The sequence below is a fragment of the Salmo trutta genome, chromosome 36 (genome assembly GCF_901001165.1).
Source record: "Salmo trutta chromosome 36, fSalTru1.1, whole genome shotgun sequence".
Taxonomy (NCBI): domain Eukaryota; kingdom Metazoa; phylum Chordata; class Actinopteri; order Salmoniformes; family Salmonidae; genus Salmo; species Salmo trutta.
Window position 1 is genome coordinate 38,941,876 of NC_042992.1, and position 17,341 is coordinate 38,959,216.

The 17,341-nt window shown below is 41.7% G+C and overlaps 1 protein-coding gene across 1 annotated transcript in view; it reads right to left on the reverse strand.

Annotated features, from left to right (window-relative positions):
- rprd2a (regulation of nuclear pre-mRNA domain containing 2a) overlaps positions 1 to 17,341 on the reverse strand; it is a 31,732-nt gene that overhangs the window by 12,330 nt on the left and 2,061 nt on the right. Inside the window, exons 2-6 of the mRNA XM_029735800.1 lie at positions 6,374 to 6,503; positions 2,670 to 2,818; positions 2,449 to 2,501; positions 2,078 to 2,204; positions 1,576 to 1,751 (exon numbers count right to left, since the gene is read on the reverse strand). Of these exons, the coding sequence (XP_029591660.1) occupies positions 1,576 to 1,751; positions 2,078 to 2,204; positions 2,449 to 2,501; positions 2,670 to 2,818; positions 6,374 to 6,503 (635 nt within the window). The remainder of the gene's footprint in view (positions 1 to 1,575; positions 1,752 to 2,077; positions 2,205 to 2,448; positions 2,502 to 2,669; positions 2,819 to 6,373; positions 6,504 to 17,341) is intronic.

Genomic DNA, 17,341 nt, shown 5'->3' on the forward strand with positions numbered 1-17,341 from the left:
CTAGTACACTTCAATGAAACATGGTGAAGCCCCAAAATTGCCTACCTGGAAGCCTGTGTTTAAGACATACGGAAGTGGATGGCGGAAAATGTTTTACTTTAAACTCAGACAAGCGAGAAATGATAGTTCTAGGTCCCAAGAAACAAAGAGATGTGCTATTTGATCTGACAATAAATCTTAAGTACAGTCATCTCAAATAAAACAGTGAAGGACCTTGGTGTTACTCTGGACCCTGATCTCTCTTGACGAACATATCAAGGGCAGCTTTTTTCCCCCATCATTGTAACACTGCAAAAATCAGAAACTTTGTCAAAAAAGTATGCAGAAAAGCTCATCCATGCTTTTGTCACTTCAATATTAGATTACTGAAATGCTCTACTTTCCAGCTACCCAGATAAAGCACTAAATACACTTCAGTTAGTGCTAAATACGGCTGCTAGATTCTTGACTTGTTCCTACCCATCTCTCTGATTTGGTCTTGCCGTAAATACCTACACGTATGCTACGGTCACAAGACGCAGGCCCTAGAATTTCTAAGCAAACAGCTGGAGGCAGTGCTTTCGCCTACAGAGCAACATTTTTATGGAACGGTCTGCCTGTCCATGTGAGAGACGCAGAGTCGGTCTCGACCTTTAAGTCTTTATTTAAGACTCATCTCTTCAGTAGGTCCTATGATTGAGTGTAGTCTGGCCCAGGGGTACGAAGGTGAAGGACAAGGCACTGGAGTGACGAACCGCCCTTGCTGTCTCTGCCTGGCCAGCTCCCCTCTTCACTGGGATTCTCTGCCTCTGACCCTATTATGGGGGCTGAGTCACTGGCTTACTAGTGCTCTTCCATGCCATCCCAGGCTTTTTTGCTATAATCTACTTGAGTGGGTTGAGTCACTGATGTGAACTTCCTGTCCGGTTTTGCGCTCCCTTGGGCTAGTGCGGTGGAGGAGATCTTCGTGGGCTATACTCAGCCTTGGCTCAGGGTAGTAAGTTGGTGGTCTGTTGATATCCCTCTAGTGGTGTGGGGGCTGTGCTTTGGAAAAGTGGGTGGGGTTATATCCTGCCTAGTTGGCCCTGTCCGGGGGTATAGTCAGACAGGGCCACAGTGCTCATCTGGTGTCCTGTGTGAGCTTAAGCTCTCGCCTGCTCTCTCAACGTCCCTTTATCTCCCGACCTCGCTCCACCGCACCTGCTGTCTCTAATTCTGAATGCTCGGTCATGAAAAGCCAACTGAAATTCACTCTGGAGGTGCTGAACTGTTCCCACTCTACAACCACTGATTATTATTTGACCCTGCTAGTCATCTATGAACATGGGTAAGAACTATCTGGCCTTAATGGCCATGTACTCTTAGAATATCTCCACCTGGCACAGCCAGAAGAGGACTGGCCACCGGTCAGAGCCTTGTTCCTTTCTTTTACTAGGTTCCTGCCTTTCTAGGGAGTTGTTCCTAGCCACCGTGCTTCTACATCTGCATTGTTGCCGTTTGGAGTTTTAGGATGGGTTTCTATAAGCACTTTGTGACTTCTAATGATGTAAAAAGGGATTTATAAATACTTTTGATTGATTTGATTCAACTACTCACATTGGCAACTATCTTGACCTCCTTATACTGCATCTCGTAGAAAATATCTGCGTTGCCAAGAGCATCCAACAGAGGGGGCCCTCCTTTGATCTGCCGGTCAAGGAAGGCAACAAACTCCTTTAACTTCGCACTGCCATCCTCAAAGTCCTTCGAGTGCCTCTTTCCTCCTGCCTTATCTGAATGGGTGGTTGATTTAGAGAGAGAAACGAAAGAAAAAACAAACAACCTTGGTCAGTCTAAAAACTACTGTTATCTCCTCCTAGACTAGAGTGGCCAGACAGGGGTCAAGGTTTTTTTCTTTCAGATCCGTAAGAGACGCCTCATGCCTTTTCCAGTTACTGGGCCAATGCTCATTGACAACATTTCAGGAGGATGTGGGTCCTGGTCAAAAATTGTGCATGAAATAGGGATTAGGGTGCAATTTGGGACAAACAGCATCAATGCTCATGGATAACTTTGCAGCAGGTTGTGTGTTAATCTTAAAACCTTTGGCTATTGTTACCTTTCAGTCTCTTGAGGGCCTCGGTGCTGCAGACGTCCACCCTCATAGCTGCTAGCTGTTTCTCCTTCAGTGCCACCTCCTCCACAGAGCTGTGGTACTTAGAGAGGTGATCGATGAAAGCCTGGGGCTACATGACAGGACAGTCAGTCAAACCACAATACATGGCAATAGTCAGGGACAATTTCAACTCAACATATTAGCTTTGGAGTACAAGAATTTATTTGAAGTATTTACAGTTCTCATAGTACAGTAGTTAATTTGGTATGTTTTGGTATAAAGAGGATATGCAGTTAATTTTCCGAATACATAATTGAGATGGATAAATAAAAGAAAATAGAATCTATCCTGAACAGTGGGTGGTGGACACTTACGACAAACTCGGCAACAATCTTAGATTGAAGAGCAGCCTTAGGGTTGACTGGATCTGAAATGACATAACTTAGTAATTTCTCAACACAACACACAAGCATTGAACTGCACAACAATAAACATGATGCCTAATTCAATTTGACATTTGTGCAATTTCGAAAGACACTGCTTCTTTTGAATATCATGAAATACGGTGGTACATGTTTGGCACAGATTTACTCACCTTTAGGCGTCTCAACAGCAGCAGGTGACTCTTCTTTGACAAGACTGGCCCTCAGCTCAGCTATGAGCTGCTCTGTGTACACACTCCTCTCCTCCCAGATGGTTAATATCCTGTCCACTGACTTCATCACCTTAGAGTCTCCGACATTACTGCAGGACAGGAGGAGACAGAAAAGGTCATCACTGACATTGCACTGATGAGTAAAGTGACAGAGTTGCCCTGACCAGCAGTTCAAACCCGTTTTCCTATTCACTCAGTGTTCAGTTTATTAGGTAGTAGGTACACCCATCTAGTACCGTGTCAGAACCACCTTTGCCTCCAGAACAGCCCGAATTATTTGGGGTATTAACTCTACAAGGTGTAGGGAGGAATAGCATTATGCAGTTGTGGCAGATTTGACGGTGGTACATCCATGCTGCAAACAGCCAGTTCAATTCTCATACCAAAGATGCTCTATTGGGATTGGTCAGCAACAATGTTGAGATACGCTGCGATTTGTTATTCAAATTAAAAGTCCAATGAATACTCGCCTTTGTGTAATGATTTAATTCCCGCTTGTGAGACTTTTCTTTTAAAAAGGCACGTATAAATAACAACTGCACGAGGACAGACAGTGACGACAGGCTGATACATATGTAACAGTTACAAATAGTAGCTAGCTAGAAATTGCGCAAAAATGACTTTCAAAGAAAAGGAAAGTAGACAATGAATGTAGGGTGTTCCAGCAAGAGTGGACATCGAAATACTTATTTGATGTATCAGGGAAAGCTGTGTGCTTAGTGTATGAAGAGAGCGTCGCTGTCTTGAAAGACTACAACTTGTCCCGACACTTCCAGACGAAGCATGCAAAGAAATATAGGAAAATGTTTTCTGAGCTGAGGGCAAGTGCATAGAAAGAGTTGCTTTCTCAGTTGCAAAAGCAGCAAGGACTTCTCACAAAATTGCATTCAGCAAACGACGGAATTGCGAGTGCTAGCTTTGTACTGCCCCACAAAATTGCTAAACATAGCAAGCCAGTCGTGAAGACGAATTCATTAAATAATGTTTAATTGACTCTGCAGCAATACTTTGCCCCGACAAGAAAGAGCTGTTAGAAAATGTTTCCCTGTCAAGACAAACAGTGACAGAGTGTTGAGGACATAGCAGAGAATATGGAACAACAGTTGAAAGATTTAACCTATTTCTCCTTGGCCCTGGATGAGAACAGTGACGCATGTGACACAGTGCAGTTGTTGATATTCTTACGAGGCATAACCCCAGAACCCCAGACTTTGAAATTACGGAGGAGCTCGCTTTAGTGCAGTCAATGAAGAGCATAACCACAGGGAAAGATTTATTGGAGGATAATAAGTATGGTGCAAAGCTGGGGCTGACTTTTGAAAAGTTATCCTGTGTGACCACTGACGGGTGCCCAAACTTGACAGGAAAAAAACATTGGCCTTCTGAAAAGGATACAAGATCAAGTAGCTGAGCAGAAAATGATTTTCCTGCATTGCATTATTCATCAGGAGGTGCTCTGTAAAAGTGTTCTGAAAATGAGCCATGTTGTGGATAGTCACTAAAGTGGTAAACTTCATAAGAGCAAAATCTTTAAACCACAGGCAGTTTGACTCACAGTTGGAAGAGACATAGATCTACGGAGTCACGTAGATCTCCCCTACCGCACAAATTTGAGATGGCCGAGTTTGGGGAAGGTGCTTAAAAGGGTGTGGGACCTGAAGTCGGAGATTGCTGAGTTTCTGCAAATGAAAGGAAAATATGTGGATTTCCCTCAACTGCAACATAAAACATGGTTGGCTGATTTTGCTTTCACCGTGGACATCATGGCCCTCATGAATGAACTGAATTACAATCTACAAGGGAAGGGCCTTTTTGCACATCAGATGTACAGCCTTGTCAAAGCCTTCAAGGGAAAATTACTCCTCCTGACCCACCAAATAGAAGCCAACAATCTCACTCACCTCCCGACACTACTAGTCTGTTCCATATCAGATGACCAGCGGGAGAAGTATACATCGCTGCTGCATGCTTTGAACGGTGAGTTCTCTCGTTATTTTGAGGATTTCAAAGTGCTGGAAAGTGACATGCTGTTTGTTTCCTCTCCTTTCACCATCAATGTGGGTAACGCTCACACTGACCTGCAACTTGAGCTTATCAATCTTCAGTCTGATGCAGTGACTGAAGAACTATTCAAAACAATGTTGCTGACGAGGTTCTATGCATCTCTCGATGAACAAAACTTCCAAAGATTAGAAGTCATGCTCAAAAGATGTTTGTACTGTTTGGGTCGACGTTTCTATGTGAACAGACATTTTCAGTGATGAAATATAACAAGTCGCAGATCATCTCTTACTGACTCTCACCTCTCAGCAATCCTGTGCATAGCGACGTCAGAAACTATACCGGACGTCACTGCTCTAGTCAATGCCCATCAGAGACTTCACTCCTCACACTGATTGAGTAGTTTAAATGGAATGTTGAGCGCTCTTTGTTTTTGTGCATACCCATTAACAAGAGTTCTGTCCGTGGTGCTGAATGCAGTGTACTTTCCCTCCGTGTAGTTCATCGCATGTATAATAATGAAAATACCTACCAAAAAGGAGAACACGGATGTGGTTTATTTCTGTGTATGTTAAAAAAGTCAAATAAGTAGCATATCTGGATGTGATTTACAGTAGATATATCTGTCAACACAGTTATACACATGATGTATAATCCTGTAATATGATTCCGGCCCACGATGGCAAAAATATATTCTAATGTGGTCCTCCATGGAAAATACTTGCCCAGGCCTGCCCTAGACAGTGTCAATGCTCGTCTGCCTGCTTTATATAGCAAGCCACGTGACTCACGGTCTGGAGGAGCGATTCATTGTTCGTGAACGGGGTGGTGTACCTAATAAACCGTGTGTATAGTGCACTACTTTTGATCAGAACTCAACGGACCCAGTCATTGACTTGTATGGTGGATAAACAAAAACATTGTAGACGTAGCTCAGGATCAGTGTTTTTATTGCAGTCATTTAAATTATTTGAGGCGCATTCAAGTTACGACTGCCATAGAGAGGGAAACAGGCATTCTGACAAGCAGCCAATGCACAACAATTCTTGCTGCCGCAGGGAAAACAGCTTTTCAATCCTACTTTATTTCTCAACTCCTAAATATCCTCGAACTGCACTATTTTAAACCTGGAGTATAGAGCAAAAGCATGGTTAAGCACATTACCGCTCTGCAATTCACTTCGAGTGCATAGGGGAGAGGGGAGCTAAACGTAACACGTCTGTTGTAGAGTAACTTGGGGTAAACCACCACTCTACTCCTAAATCATTTTTGGGGGAGCGACTTCAATTTTGATGAGACAGATTTCATTTTTAGTTGCGCAAGTAGTGGCAAAGAGGGAAAGTTTTCGGGGAATTTTTTGGGATATGAAGTGCTTTCTGTGAGAAGTACGAGCAGGGGGCGTGTTACCCAGGGTGGCGGTATAACCCAAGTTACCCTTACAGGTAGGCCTATATTATATTCAGTGTTTATGCAAGTTTTCTGGAAACAGGACTCCCAAGAGATTTTTTCCCCCTAGAAGAAACACTGGTACAGATCTATGATCGGCTCCCTCTCCCTCAATACTAACCTTAACCATTAGTGCATAACCGACCCATGACCAGCATCTAGGGGCCACTTCAACTAACAGTGTGTGGTTTACTCACTTGACCAGCTGGAAGGCCTCAGGGAGCACGTCGGCGAAGGCAGTACGGTAGACGATGGCATTTCTCCTCTTACAGTTCTGAATGACATCGTTGGCAAGGTAGAACAAATTGAGCCGATGCGAAGCCTCAGCTGCCAGGAGAAAATAGCAGGAAAAAGGGGGAGGGAGAGAGAAATAGTTCAATTGTAAACCACAGTGGTGGGACTGTAAAAATTGTGAGTATGACAAGTGTTACAAACAAAATACCATACAACTTCATATTGTCTAGCCTTTCAGTACCTGACACTGCCACAGCATTAGGCTTATACAGGTAACTGCCAAAATAAAAGGCAAAACCAACAACGTCTCTTAATAGGGAAGTGGGCCACCACGAGCCGCCAGAACAGCTTCAATGAGCCTCGTCATAATTTCTACAAGTGTCTGGAACTCAAGCAGTGCGGCTTGGCAGGGTTGTGTTTCAGAGGACGCATGGCTCTGGATCGTTGCCTCTCCCAAGTCCGTAGGGGAGTTGCAGCGATGGGACAAGACTAACTGCCAATTGAATATTACGAAATTGGGAAGAAAGGGGTAAAAGCACAACAAAAAAATAACAATTACATTTTTTTTTTTTTTTTTAAATGGTCTGGATCTCTATTGGATAAATGCGACACCATTCTTCCATAAGAAATTCCACAATAGGAGTTTCATTGATGGTGGTGGAAAACACTGTCTCAGGCACCACTCCTCAATCTCCCATAAGTGTTCAATTGGGTTGAGATCTGCTGACAGACGTCCATGGCATATGGTTTACATCGTTTTCATGCTTATCAAACCATTCAGTTGTATATAACACCAGGACAAAGCATTGCAAATGCAGGACAAATCCAAACGGTCTATGGCGCCAATGCCCCAAAAAGATTTACACAAGAACCAAGATTACATTTATTCAAGGGTCTCATTAGCTTTCCAAGATACTTTTTCCTAAATATATTTAATTTTCAGGATGGAAAAATACTTTCCGTTAAACTTATGACTGAAACCAAATCTAAATGTATGTAGAAAAAGATAAATGGACCTATATATGTTTTAATAACATAATCAAAGAATGAACAACCTAAATAAAAGCTACAGTGCCTTCTGAAAGTATTTATGCCCCTTGACTTATTTCACATTGTGGTTACAGCCAGAATTAAAAATTGGCCTCATGGGGAAATCCAGAGATCGGTTTCCTTCCTCTCTGGCAACTGAGTGAGGAAGGTTGCCTGTATCTTTGTAATGACTGGGTGTATTGATACACCATCCAAAAAGTGTAAGTAATAACTTCAACATGCTCAAAAGGATATGCAGTGTCTACTTTTTTATTTTGACCCCTCTACCAATAGGTGCACTTCTATGTAAGGCATTAGAAAACCTCGCTTGTCTTTGTGGTTGAATCTGTTTCAAATTCACTGCTCAACTGAGGGACCTTGTGTGGGGTACAAAGATGAGGTAGTAGTTCAAAAATCATGTTAAAGTGGAACCGACAGCATTTTATCAACATGAAATCTTAAAATCAGTTCATGTAAACCCACAGAAAGAATAACACCATTTTTACATTTTCTGACTAGCACGCACTTAGACATGGTCATTTTCACCTTTTCATTAATTCATAGAACGTTTGGGAATTACGTATAGTCAGGCATTTGTGAAAATTCTATAGCAATATAGTGGGAAAGCAGTCATGCGTTTTAACAATTAATACACACAGCAGTAAATAAAACATCTGTCCTGTCCAGGACTGCATTCTACCCAGACCGGTGCGCCAATCAGAGCAACAGTAGGCCTATGCTAAAAAGCCATTTGCCACACGGGGGTGCCATCATTCACTTTGAACTGGGCTGTATGTTTACAGGCAGTAGCAACAGCTCGACTTTGTCATGAGAACGCATTCTCCCTCGCCCTCCATTTGTCAAATTTCACCATAATTCTAGCCCGAGTCCTGCTTATAAGCAAAAACTAAAGCCGGAAGAATCAATAAAAAAGTAGTCAGATTAAGCAGATGCTAAGTTACACGACTATTTTGCTAGCACAGACAGGAATATGTTTCGGAATTCTCCGACGGCATTGAGGAGTACACCACATCAGTCACTAGCTTTATCAATAAGTGCATCAAATGACATCATCCCCACAGTGACAGTACATACACTACCGTTCAAAAGTTTGGGGTCACTTTTAAAAATGTCCCTTGTTTTTGAATGAAAAGCACATTTTTTTGTCCAATAAAATATCAAATTGATCAGAAATACAGTGTAGACATGTTAATGTTGTAAATGACTATTATAGCTGGAAACGGCAGGTTTTTAATGGAATATCTACATTGGTGTACAGAGGCCCATTATCAGCAACCGTCACTCCTGTGTTCCGATGCCACGTTGTGTTAGCTAATCCAAGTTTATCATTTTAAAAAGGCTAATTGATCATTAGAAAACCCCTTTTGAATTATTAGCACAGCTGAAAACTGTTGTTCTGATTAAAGAAGCAATAAAACTGGCCTTCGTCAGACTAGTTGAGTATCTGGAGCATCAGCATTTGTGGGTTCGATTACAGGCTCAAAATGGCCATTAACAAAGCACTTTCTTCTGAAACTTGTCAGTCTATTCTTGTTCTGAGAAATTAAGGCTATTCCATGCAAGAAATTGGCAAGAAACTGAAGATCTCATACAACGCTGTGTACTACTCCCTTCACAGAACAGCGCAAACCGGGATGCTAGACAGAGCTGCAAAGAAAAAGCCATCTCCCAGACTGGCCAATAAAAGATTAAGCTGGGCAAAAGAACAGACACTGGACCTCCGCCTAGAAGGCCAGCATCCCAGAGTCACCTCTTCACTGTTGAAGTTGACTGGTGTTTTGCAGGTACTATTTAATGAAGCTGCTTTAATGAAGCTATTACTATTTAATGAAGCTAGTTTCTCAAACTAGACACTAATGTACTTGTCCTCTTGCTCAGTTGTGCACCGGGGCCTCCCACTCTTTCTATTCTGGTTAGAGCCAGTTTGCGCTGTTCTGTGAAGGGAGTAGATGTGAGTAAGACCTTTAAAAAAGGTCAATATTCACAAGGCCACAGGGCCAGACGGATTACCAGGACGTGTACTCCGAGCATGTGCTGACCAACTGGAAAGTGTCTTCACTGACATTTTCAACCTGACCGAGTCTGTAATACCAACATGTTTCAAGCAGACCACCATAGTCCCTGTGCCCAAGAAAGCGAAGGTAACCTGCCTAAATGACTACTGGCAGCGATTAAGTGTTTTAAAGGCTGGTCATGGCTTACATCAACAGCCTCATCCTGGAAACCCTAGACCCACTCCAATTTGCATACCGCCCCAACAGATCCACAGATGATGCAGTCTCTTTTGCATTCCACACTGCCCTTTCCAACCTGGACAAAAGGAATACCTATGTGAGAATGCTATTCATTGACTACAGCTCAGCATTCAACACCATAGTACCCCCAAAGCTCATCACTAAGCTAAGGACCCTGGGACTAAACACCTCCCTCTGCAACTGGATCCTGGACTTCCTATACGGGCCGCCCCCAGGTGGTAAGGTTAGGTAACAACACATCCGCCATGCTGATCCTCAACACGGGGGCCCTCAGGGGTGCGTGCTCAGTCCCCTCCTGTACTCCGTTCACTCATGACTGCATGACCAGGCACGACTACAACACCATCATTAAGTTTGCCGAAGCCTACAGTGGTAGGCCTGATCACCGACAACAATAAGACAGTCTATAGGGAGGTCAGAGACCTGGCAGTGTAGTGCCAGGATAACAACCTCTCCCTCAATTTGATCAAGAATAATGGAGATGGTTGTGGACAATAGGTAAAAGGAAGACACAGCATGCCCCCATTCTCATCAACGGGGTTGTAGTTGAGCAGGTTGAGAGCTTCAAGTTCCTTGGCGTCCACATCCCCAAACTAACATGGTCCAAGCACACCATAACAGTCGTGAAGAGGGCACAACAATGCCTATTCCCCCTCAGGAGACTGAAAAGATTTGGCATGGGTCCTCTGATCCTCAAAAGGTTCTACAGCTGCACCATCGAGAGCATCCTGACTGGTTGCATCACGGCATGGCAACTGCTTGGCCTCCGACCGCAAGGCACTACAGAGGGTAGTGCGTATGGCCCACTACATCACTGGGGCCAAGCTTTCTGCAATCCAGGACCTCTATACTAGACGGTGTCAGAGGAAGGCCATAAAAATTGTCAAAGACTCCAGCCACGCTAGTCATAGACTTCTTTGCTACTGCATTGGCAAGCAATACCGGAGCACTAAGTCCAAGAGGTTTCTAAACAGCATCGACCCACAAGCCATAAGACTCCTGAACAGCTAATCAAATGGATACCCAGACTATTTCCATTGCCCCCCCCCTTACACTGCTGCTACTCTGTTTATTAATCTATGCATAGTCACTTGACCTCTACCTACATGCACATATTACCTCATTTAACCGGTACCCCCTGTATATAGCCTCGCTATTGTCATTTTACTGCTGCTCTTTAAATATGTTACTTTTATTTTTTACTTAATTATTTTTCTTAAAACTGCATTGTTGGTTAAGGGCTTATAAGTAAGCATTTCACTATAAGGCACGTGACAAATAAAATTTGATATGCCAAAAACTGCAAAACACAGCTGAATGGATTTACGCAAATATGTAAACACCACGGGAGCCTTACACTTGAGAAAGTCACAATCCTATTGATAAAAAAAAAAAATTAAAAAAAGAGAAAAAAAGACAAAAAAGATAGAAAAATAAGAAAAAAATAGACAAAGAATAAATAAGAAATAAAATATAAAATAGAAATATAAAAAAACAAAGATAAAAATTAAAAAAATAGATAAGAAAAAAAAGATAGGCTTTCTCCATCAGCTGCCAATGCACATTAATAAGATCAACTAATGCTAGCCAGAGTGAGATGAGCTAAAATCTAAACGAGGGAACATTAGCTACACCCTCTCAAACTTTTTCAACTAGTTGACTGTCAAAATTGGTAAAGAAAATGGGGAATAGTATCCTGCTAGTCCTTCTGCAGCCTGCTCGCCAATGCATGCTTGTCCCAACCAAAGTTGACAATGGGAACTTGCCTGCCCACCCATTTGATCGATGCCAAATACATTTGATTGACAACTAAGATATGCTAACTGTGGATAACAGCTGTTCAAGTTCAGCATAGCTCGCTAGCAAAACGATTTACATTTCTTGCTACCTAACCAAACAACACCTGCAGCATCTTGCTGTAGCCAACAAAAATGTATATGAGGGGGAAAAGTTGGACACTCAGCCACTCCTCCAATGAAATAGCATTCTCCCAGCAGCTAGCATTAGGCTCAGTGTTCTTAGCTTGCTAAATAAATAGCTACATGAATAGATACGCTAGCCCAGGGGTGTCAAATTCAATCTGCGCAAGAACAATATATATTTTTTAACTATAACTTTCAGGCCAGCCATAGCCTATTTGTTTTCACAAAAACACATGCAACTATGACCCAAACTGAACATTTTATTAGAAAAATATGGCACTTTATAATGTCCACTTATGTACATATGATGCTGTTTATAGCATATTAAAACAAAAGGTAAATAATATGCCCAGCCTTTGCTGCTATGCTTGCAGATGTGCATTACATGCTGTGGACCCTGATCAAAAAGTATTTAATAACTCCAAATAAAAACATAGCTATGTTGTAACATCTTATCTGAAAACATGATTAAAAATGTTTTGCCAACCATTCCCAGCCCGCTTTTGTTCAAAATATTAAATAATTGGAACTGAAACAGTGCATCTCGAATGAGTTGTGGCAGCAAACAATGTACCAGGCCAGCTGTGATTTACAACCTGATATACATTTCTTGGCAGTACAAAAAATATTGCTGAGTGAATTATATTAATCATGCATTGAACTGCATCCATCTATTCTGCCAACAATGCCTGACAGTACGTCATGGAATTGAGTAAAATAGAACCCATTTTAAATACATCTTACAATGTTGGTTTTGAAGCATAAACTGGTAATTTCTTTTGACTGATATCATTGTCTGTTTCATACCTGCAAAGTAGTTAAAACTGTCAGTTCCACTTTTTAAAACACCATTGCACAGAGTCCATGCAACTTGGTAAGACAATTTTTACTCCTGAACTTACATTATTTAGGCTTGCCATAACAAAGGGGTTGAATACTTATTGACTCAAGACATTACAACTTTTAATTTGTAAAAACATTACACTGACATTATGGGGTAATGTGTGTAGGCTAGTGACAAAAAAAATTCTCAATTTAAAATTCAGGCTGTAACAAAGTTTGATAAATGTTAAGGGTATGAATACTTTCTGAAGGCACCATAAACAGTCAAGGGAATTGACAGTTCCTCAAGTATTCCGATCACAATTTTTTGGCTAAATCAATACTTCCCTGCATATTATGTGAGTGCCTGCACATTTGACCAGTCACTGCATTATTTCCATATAAAAACAGTCAAAAATAGCAATATTATAGCATAAACAAATTCTAAAGAGGCCTCGGAATTTTAACCAATCACTGCACAATATGGTTCAATCAAGCCACACATCAACAAACTTATTCCCTCAGCACGTGACAAAATCATGGTATATTGCCATGCAAATGATCAGAATTGACTCTGCCATACCAAGCATTTTTGCCTGAACATATCACAAAAATATCTCACCGAAATCCTGGAGGGACTGTTTAGAATTGTGGAAGTTGGTTCCTGTTTCAGTCATGTCTTTGGCCACGTTCACATTGGCCAAACACAAACACACAAATCATTGGGAGGCACTATTTGTCAACCACAATGCAGGTCATGGCTGCATAGTGCAATTGGCGAGAAGCAACTGAAGCGACTTGAAGGTGACTTCATCAAAAACGGTATGACAAACCACATGGTTTCTGTAAAGCTCCTGCAGTCAACATGTCGCAAGTCGGACCATTTTTATACCCATAATGCAACACTTTGAAAGCTGGTGATCAACGATGGTCTGCTTGCTAACTTCTATTGTGACATTATAAAGGCAGGTAGCCACTAGTGATGGGGGTCTCTCTGCTCTCTCTCGTCCCTCTGCAGCAGACATGCACTGAGTGTACAAAACACGAATATTGAGTTGCACCTAAGTATCATGATATCGTGTCGCGAGGTCCCTGGCAATTACCAGCCCTATTAGCAACTATGACATCAACCCTGTGATTCAGACGTCACATACAGCCAGGCAAGGCACTTAGCCACGATAAGATCATCAACAGAGGTGTTCTGAAGTCATATAGGCTAAAGAGGGAGGCAGTTAGCCACTATTAGCCCACGTCAACACATTTATTCTGTCACACCATAAAAAGGCAGACACTATATCAAATTAATGTATGTTTTTTGGCGATATTCCAAATACTTGTATCTGCATTTATTTGTTATTAGGAGTGTTTATGTCCGCTTGCTCGACTGTTGTATTTTTGGTCTCTTCTCCTTCGCGCACCATCCCATTTACGCCAGAGATCTGTATATAATGACGAGATGCAGGTCTCTGCCCTAACAATGGGAGACAGTTGTTGTCCCAAAGTCGGGAAGCCAGGCGACAAGCTTAGGTCCAAAATAAGCCGATAAGTAACGCGTTTCTATTTTGGACCGTTTTTAGCAAGAGTGAAACCTCTCGCTTCGCCTGTTCCTCTATGGTTTAAACACACACAAAGTATTTTAGCCAAATACTTATACTAGCCCTCTAGTCTTTCATTAAATGTGCAATGACCATAAAACAGAATTATAAAGAATTGGCAACTCATTTTCATTCTGAAAAATAAAGGTAGGCCACTTGAATTCAACAACTGAACAAAGTAGACAGGCTAACATGCTTTGCAAACAGACAGAAGGGTGTGTTCATAACAATTCAACTGTTCAACCTTGTTAGTTAGCAAATAGATCCAAATTGGCTGAACTTGAAATAAAGATTAGCTGGCTTATCACTAGCACGTGGGCTTGAGATTTTTATTTAATTAGGCAAGTCAGTTAAGAACAAATTCTTATTTACAATGACGGCCAAACCCGGACGACGCTGGGTCAATTGTGCGCCGCCCTATGGGACTCCCAACCACGACCGGGTTGTGAGACAGCCTGGAATCGAACCAGGGTCTGTAGTGACACCTCTAGCACTGATATGCAATGCCTTAGACCGCTGCGCCACTCGGGAGATTGTTGATGAGACCCGTGTTCATTTTCTATAGCCTTATGCCTGGTACAAGAAGTGAATCATTAGTGAATGTGCATTATAACTGAGTTTATATAGTGCGAAACATTTTTATAGCTTATTCGCAGTTAGTCAGCAACTCTACATAAAATAATTCTCTCTGGGTGAGTGCCAGCTCATGTTTTTTTATTCGTCTAGTTAAATTTGGAACAAAAAAGGGCATTTTAATACACTTGAAAGCCAGATTAGTGATTATCCCCAAAAAAAGCAGGTTAAACTATTTTGATAAAATAATGTAATTATTAGTGGGTCTTATGGTTGTGGAAGGCTTATATTTATCCAGGGTATAACTTCACAAGCTGTGAATTCAGACTATTTCTGACTGTTTGAAATGCAGTGACCATTAGTTGTACAACACTGATTTAGAGAAAACATTTTTTTTTTAATGTTTTAGATATGGTCGAGTCACATATGTTTGAAAAAATATTATTTTTAGGCCTAGTCACCCAGCCCTAGCAGACACTAAAGCACTTAAAATTTGAGCTAGGTCGAGGGAAACCAACTGGTGCCAGCTCGACTAAAAGTCGGGCTGGTGATGCCGTTCCTATGCAACCACCAAGCTGATCACTGCTGGATGCTGACAACGTTTAGCTAGCTTGTCTGGACTTGTTTCTGTTAGCTAGCACATTGACAAGCAAATATTGCCGTAGTCAGAAATGACACGAATTACCACCATAGCTGGATCCTTCATTAAATTTTTGCACTACACAATCTTTTATGAGAAGTCTGCCCTCAAATGCTAGTGACCTAACATTAGCTAGCAAATCAGAGTTAAAACAAGCTAGCTAGCAGGAATTGTAGCTTGCCAGGTCGTATTGAAAGCTAGCTAGCTACATCATATCAAACCTGTCTAGTTTGCTTGGTTAGCTAGCTAATAGCCAATGTCATGGCAAGCAAGGTAGGAATTAAGTTAGCTAGCATGTAATGCTAGCGACGACGCTAATCGTTTAGCTAGCTAGCTAACTTCAACAAGCTAAATACATGACTGAGTCTGGCTTGTACTGGCAGGAGTATGAGGTAATGTTAGTTACATTATGGTGAGGGTGAATTAAATTCAACATCTTGCTAGCTAGCAACATTAGTGAAGCCAGCTGCAGTCACATATTGGCTACCTAGCAACATGACATTTCTAATTATCTGCGAGCAGTAGAAACGCAACTTGAGCTAGGCCACCAAGTCCAGCCCAACCTGGGTTGATTTCAAAGTGCCATTGGAAGAACCTCTAAGGTTTCAGGCCTACATTGGTTCTTAAGTGAAATCCCCACAACCCGGGGCCCCGGGCCATGCAAAACAAACTCGCCCTTTTAGCCTACATCATACAATTTTTAAGCATTGCCAACATCAGCTTCTGGTGCTGAAAGGCCAGAGCACCAGCAAACAGTAATGGTTACTGAAAAACTCAGAGCTCCCCCTCCAAGGCAATCACAACAACATCCTGATACTTATCTAAGCCTGGGTGAAAATACATAATTCCCTGCTGAAGTAATAAGACCAGGCATACCATCCTAACACTGTACTCTTCCTCAGCCAATAGGTATAAACTAACACGAGTAATCAGCAGGCTATGCATTTTGGAGTGAGTGAACAATCACTTGTTCCTAAACTAGGTCCATGAAGGAATCATATAAAGACCCCTTCACCAAGTTGCACGGCAATACACCTTTAGCACATATCGGCTGTGGCTTGGCCCTTCAGTGTAGCCTATGAATGATCGCTCAGCGTAATAAAAGCCCATCACTGTTGATTCAGGTTCTATCAGCATTTGTCTTAGAACAATGCACAGAATAAGCCTAGCCTAATTAAGCTTTAACACCGCAATGAACGTCAGGGAGGGACTGCTGTTCACACCTGGCATTGCAAACACAGGGCCTGCCGCCTGACTGAATATTCAATCGTTGAATTTCAGTGATGCTTGAATCTAGTACATGTGTAGTGCTGTGAATTCATAAAAAGCATAACAGCATTGGCCAAGGTACAGTAATGTGGACGAATATAACGCACAATGAACCAATCCATCCATTGGAGCCTTCACAACCACCAACATATTTAAATATTATGAGGTGTGTAATAGCCTGGGGGGGAAAGCTTTCACAAGCAGTACCTTCTTCACTCTCACAATCACATTTTTAACTCAAAGAAAATTACCTTTAAAAAAAAAAGTGCAACCTACAGTTGCTACATCCATTTGGGGACTTATAAATCTATGGTATGTTGACCTACCCATTGATTCTTGAATACCTATAAAAATGCCCCAATGGGCATAGTTCAACTGTCATACCCCCATTAGTACCCAAAATATAAGCTCCCATGTTTGTAAATGTAAACAAACTATACCTCTTCAAAACTAATGTTGATGATGGATGGTCAGTACTTTCATCCATCGCTTTGTCTATGAATTTGAGTGGTTACACTTACCATATTATTACCGAAACATTGGCCGGGACAATTCTTCGTTATTGTGTCAACTGCTTATTGCTGCTTTAAAAACTACATATGAACGGCATCAAACAGTCATTTAGAGTTACATGCTGACCAGACCAGTCAAGCACGCATGTTGATTTTGTCCATCCACACCAGACACGATCAGGACACTCAGGTTGAAAAGTCTAAACAAAATCTGAACCAATTGTATTAATTTGGGGACAGGTCGAAAAGCATTAAACATTTATGGCAATTTAACTAGCAAGCTTGCTGTTGCT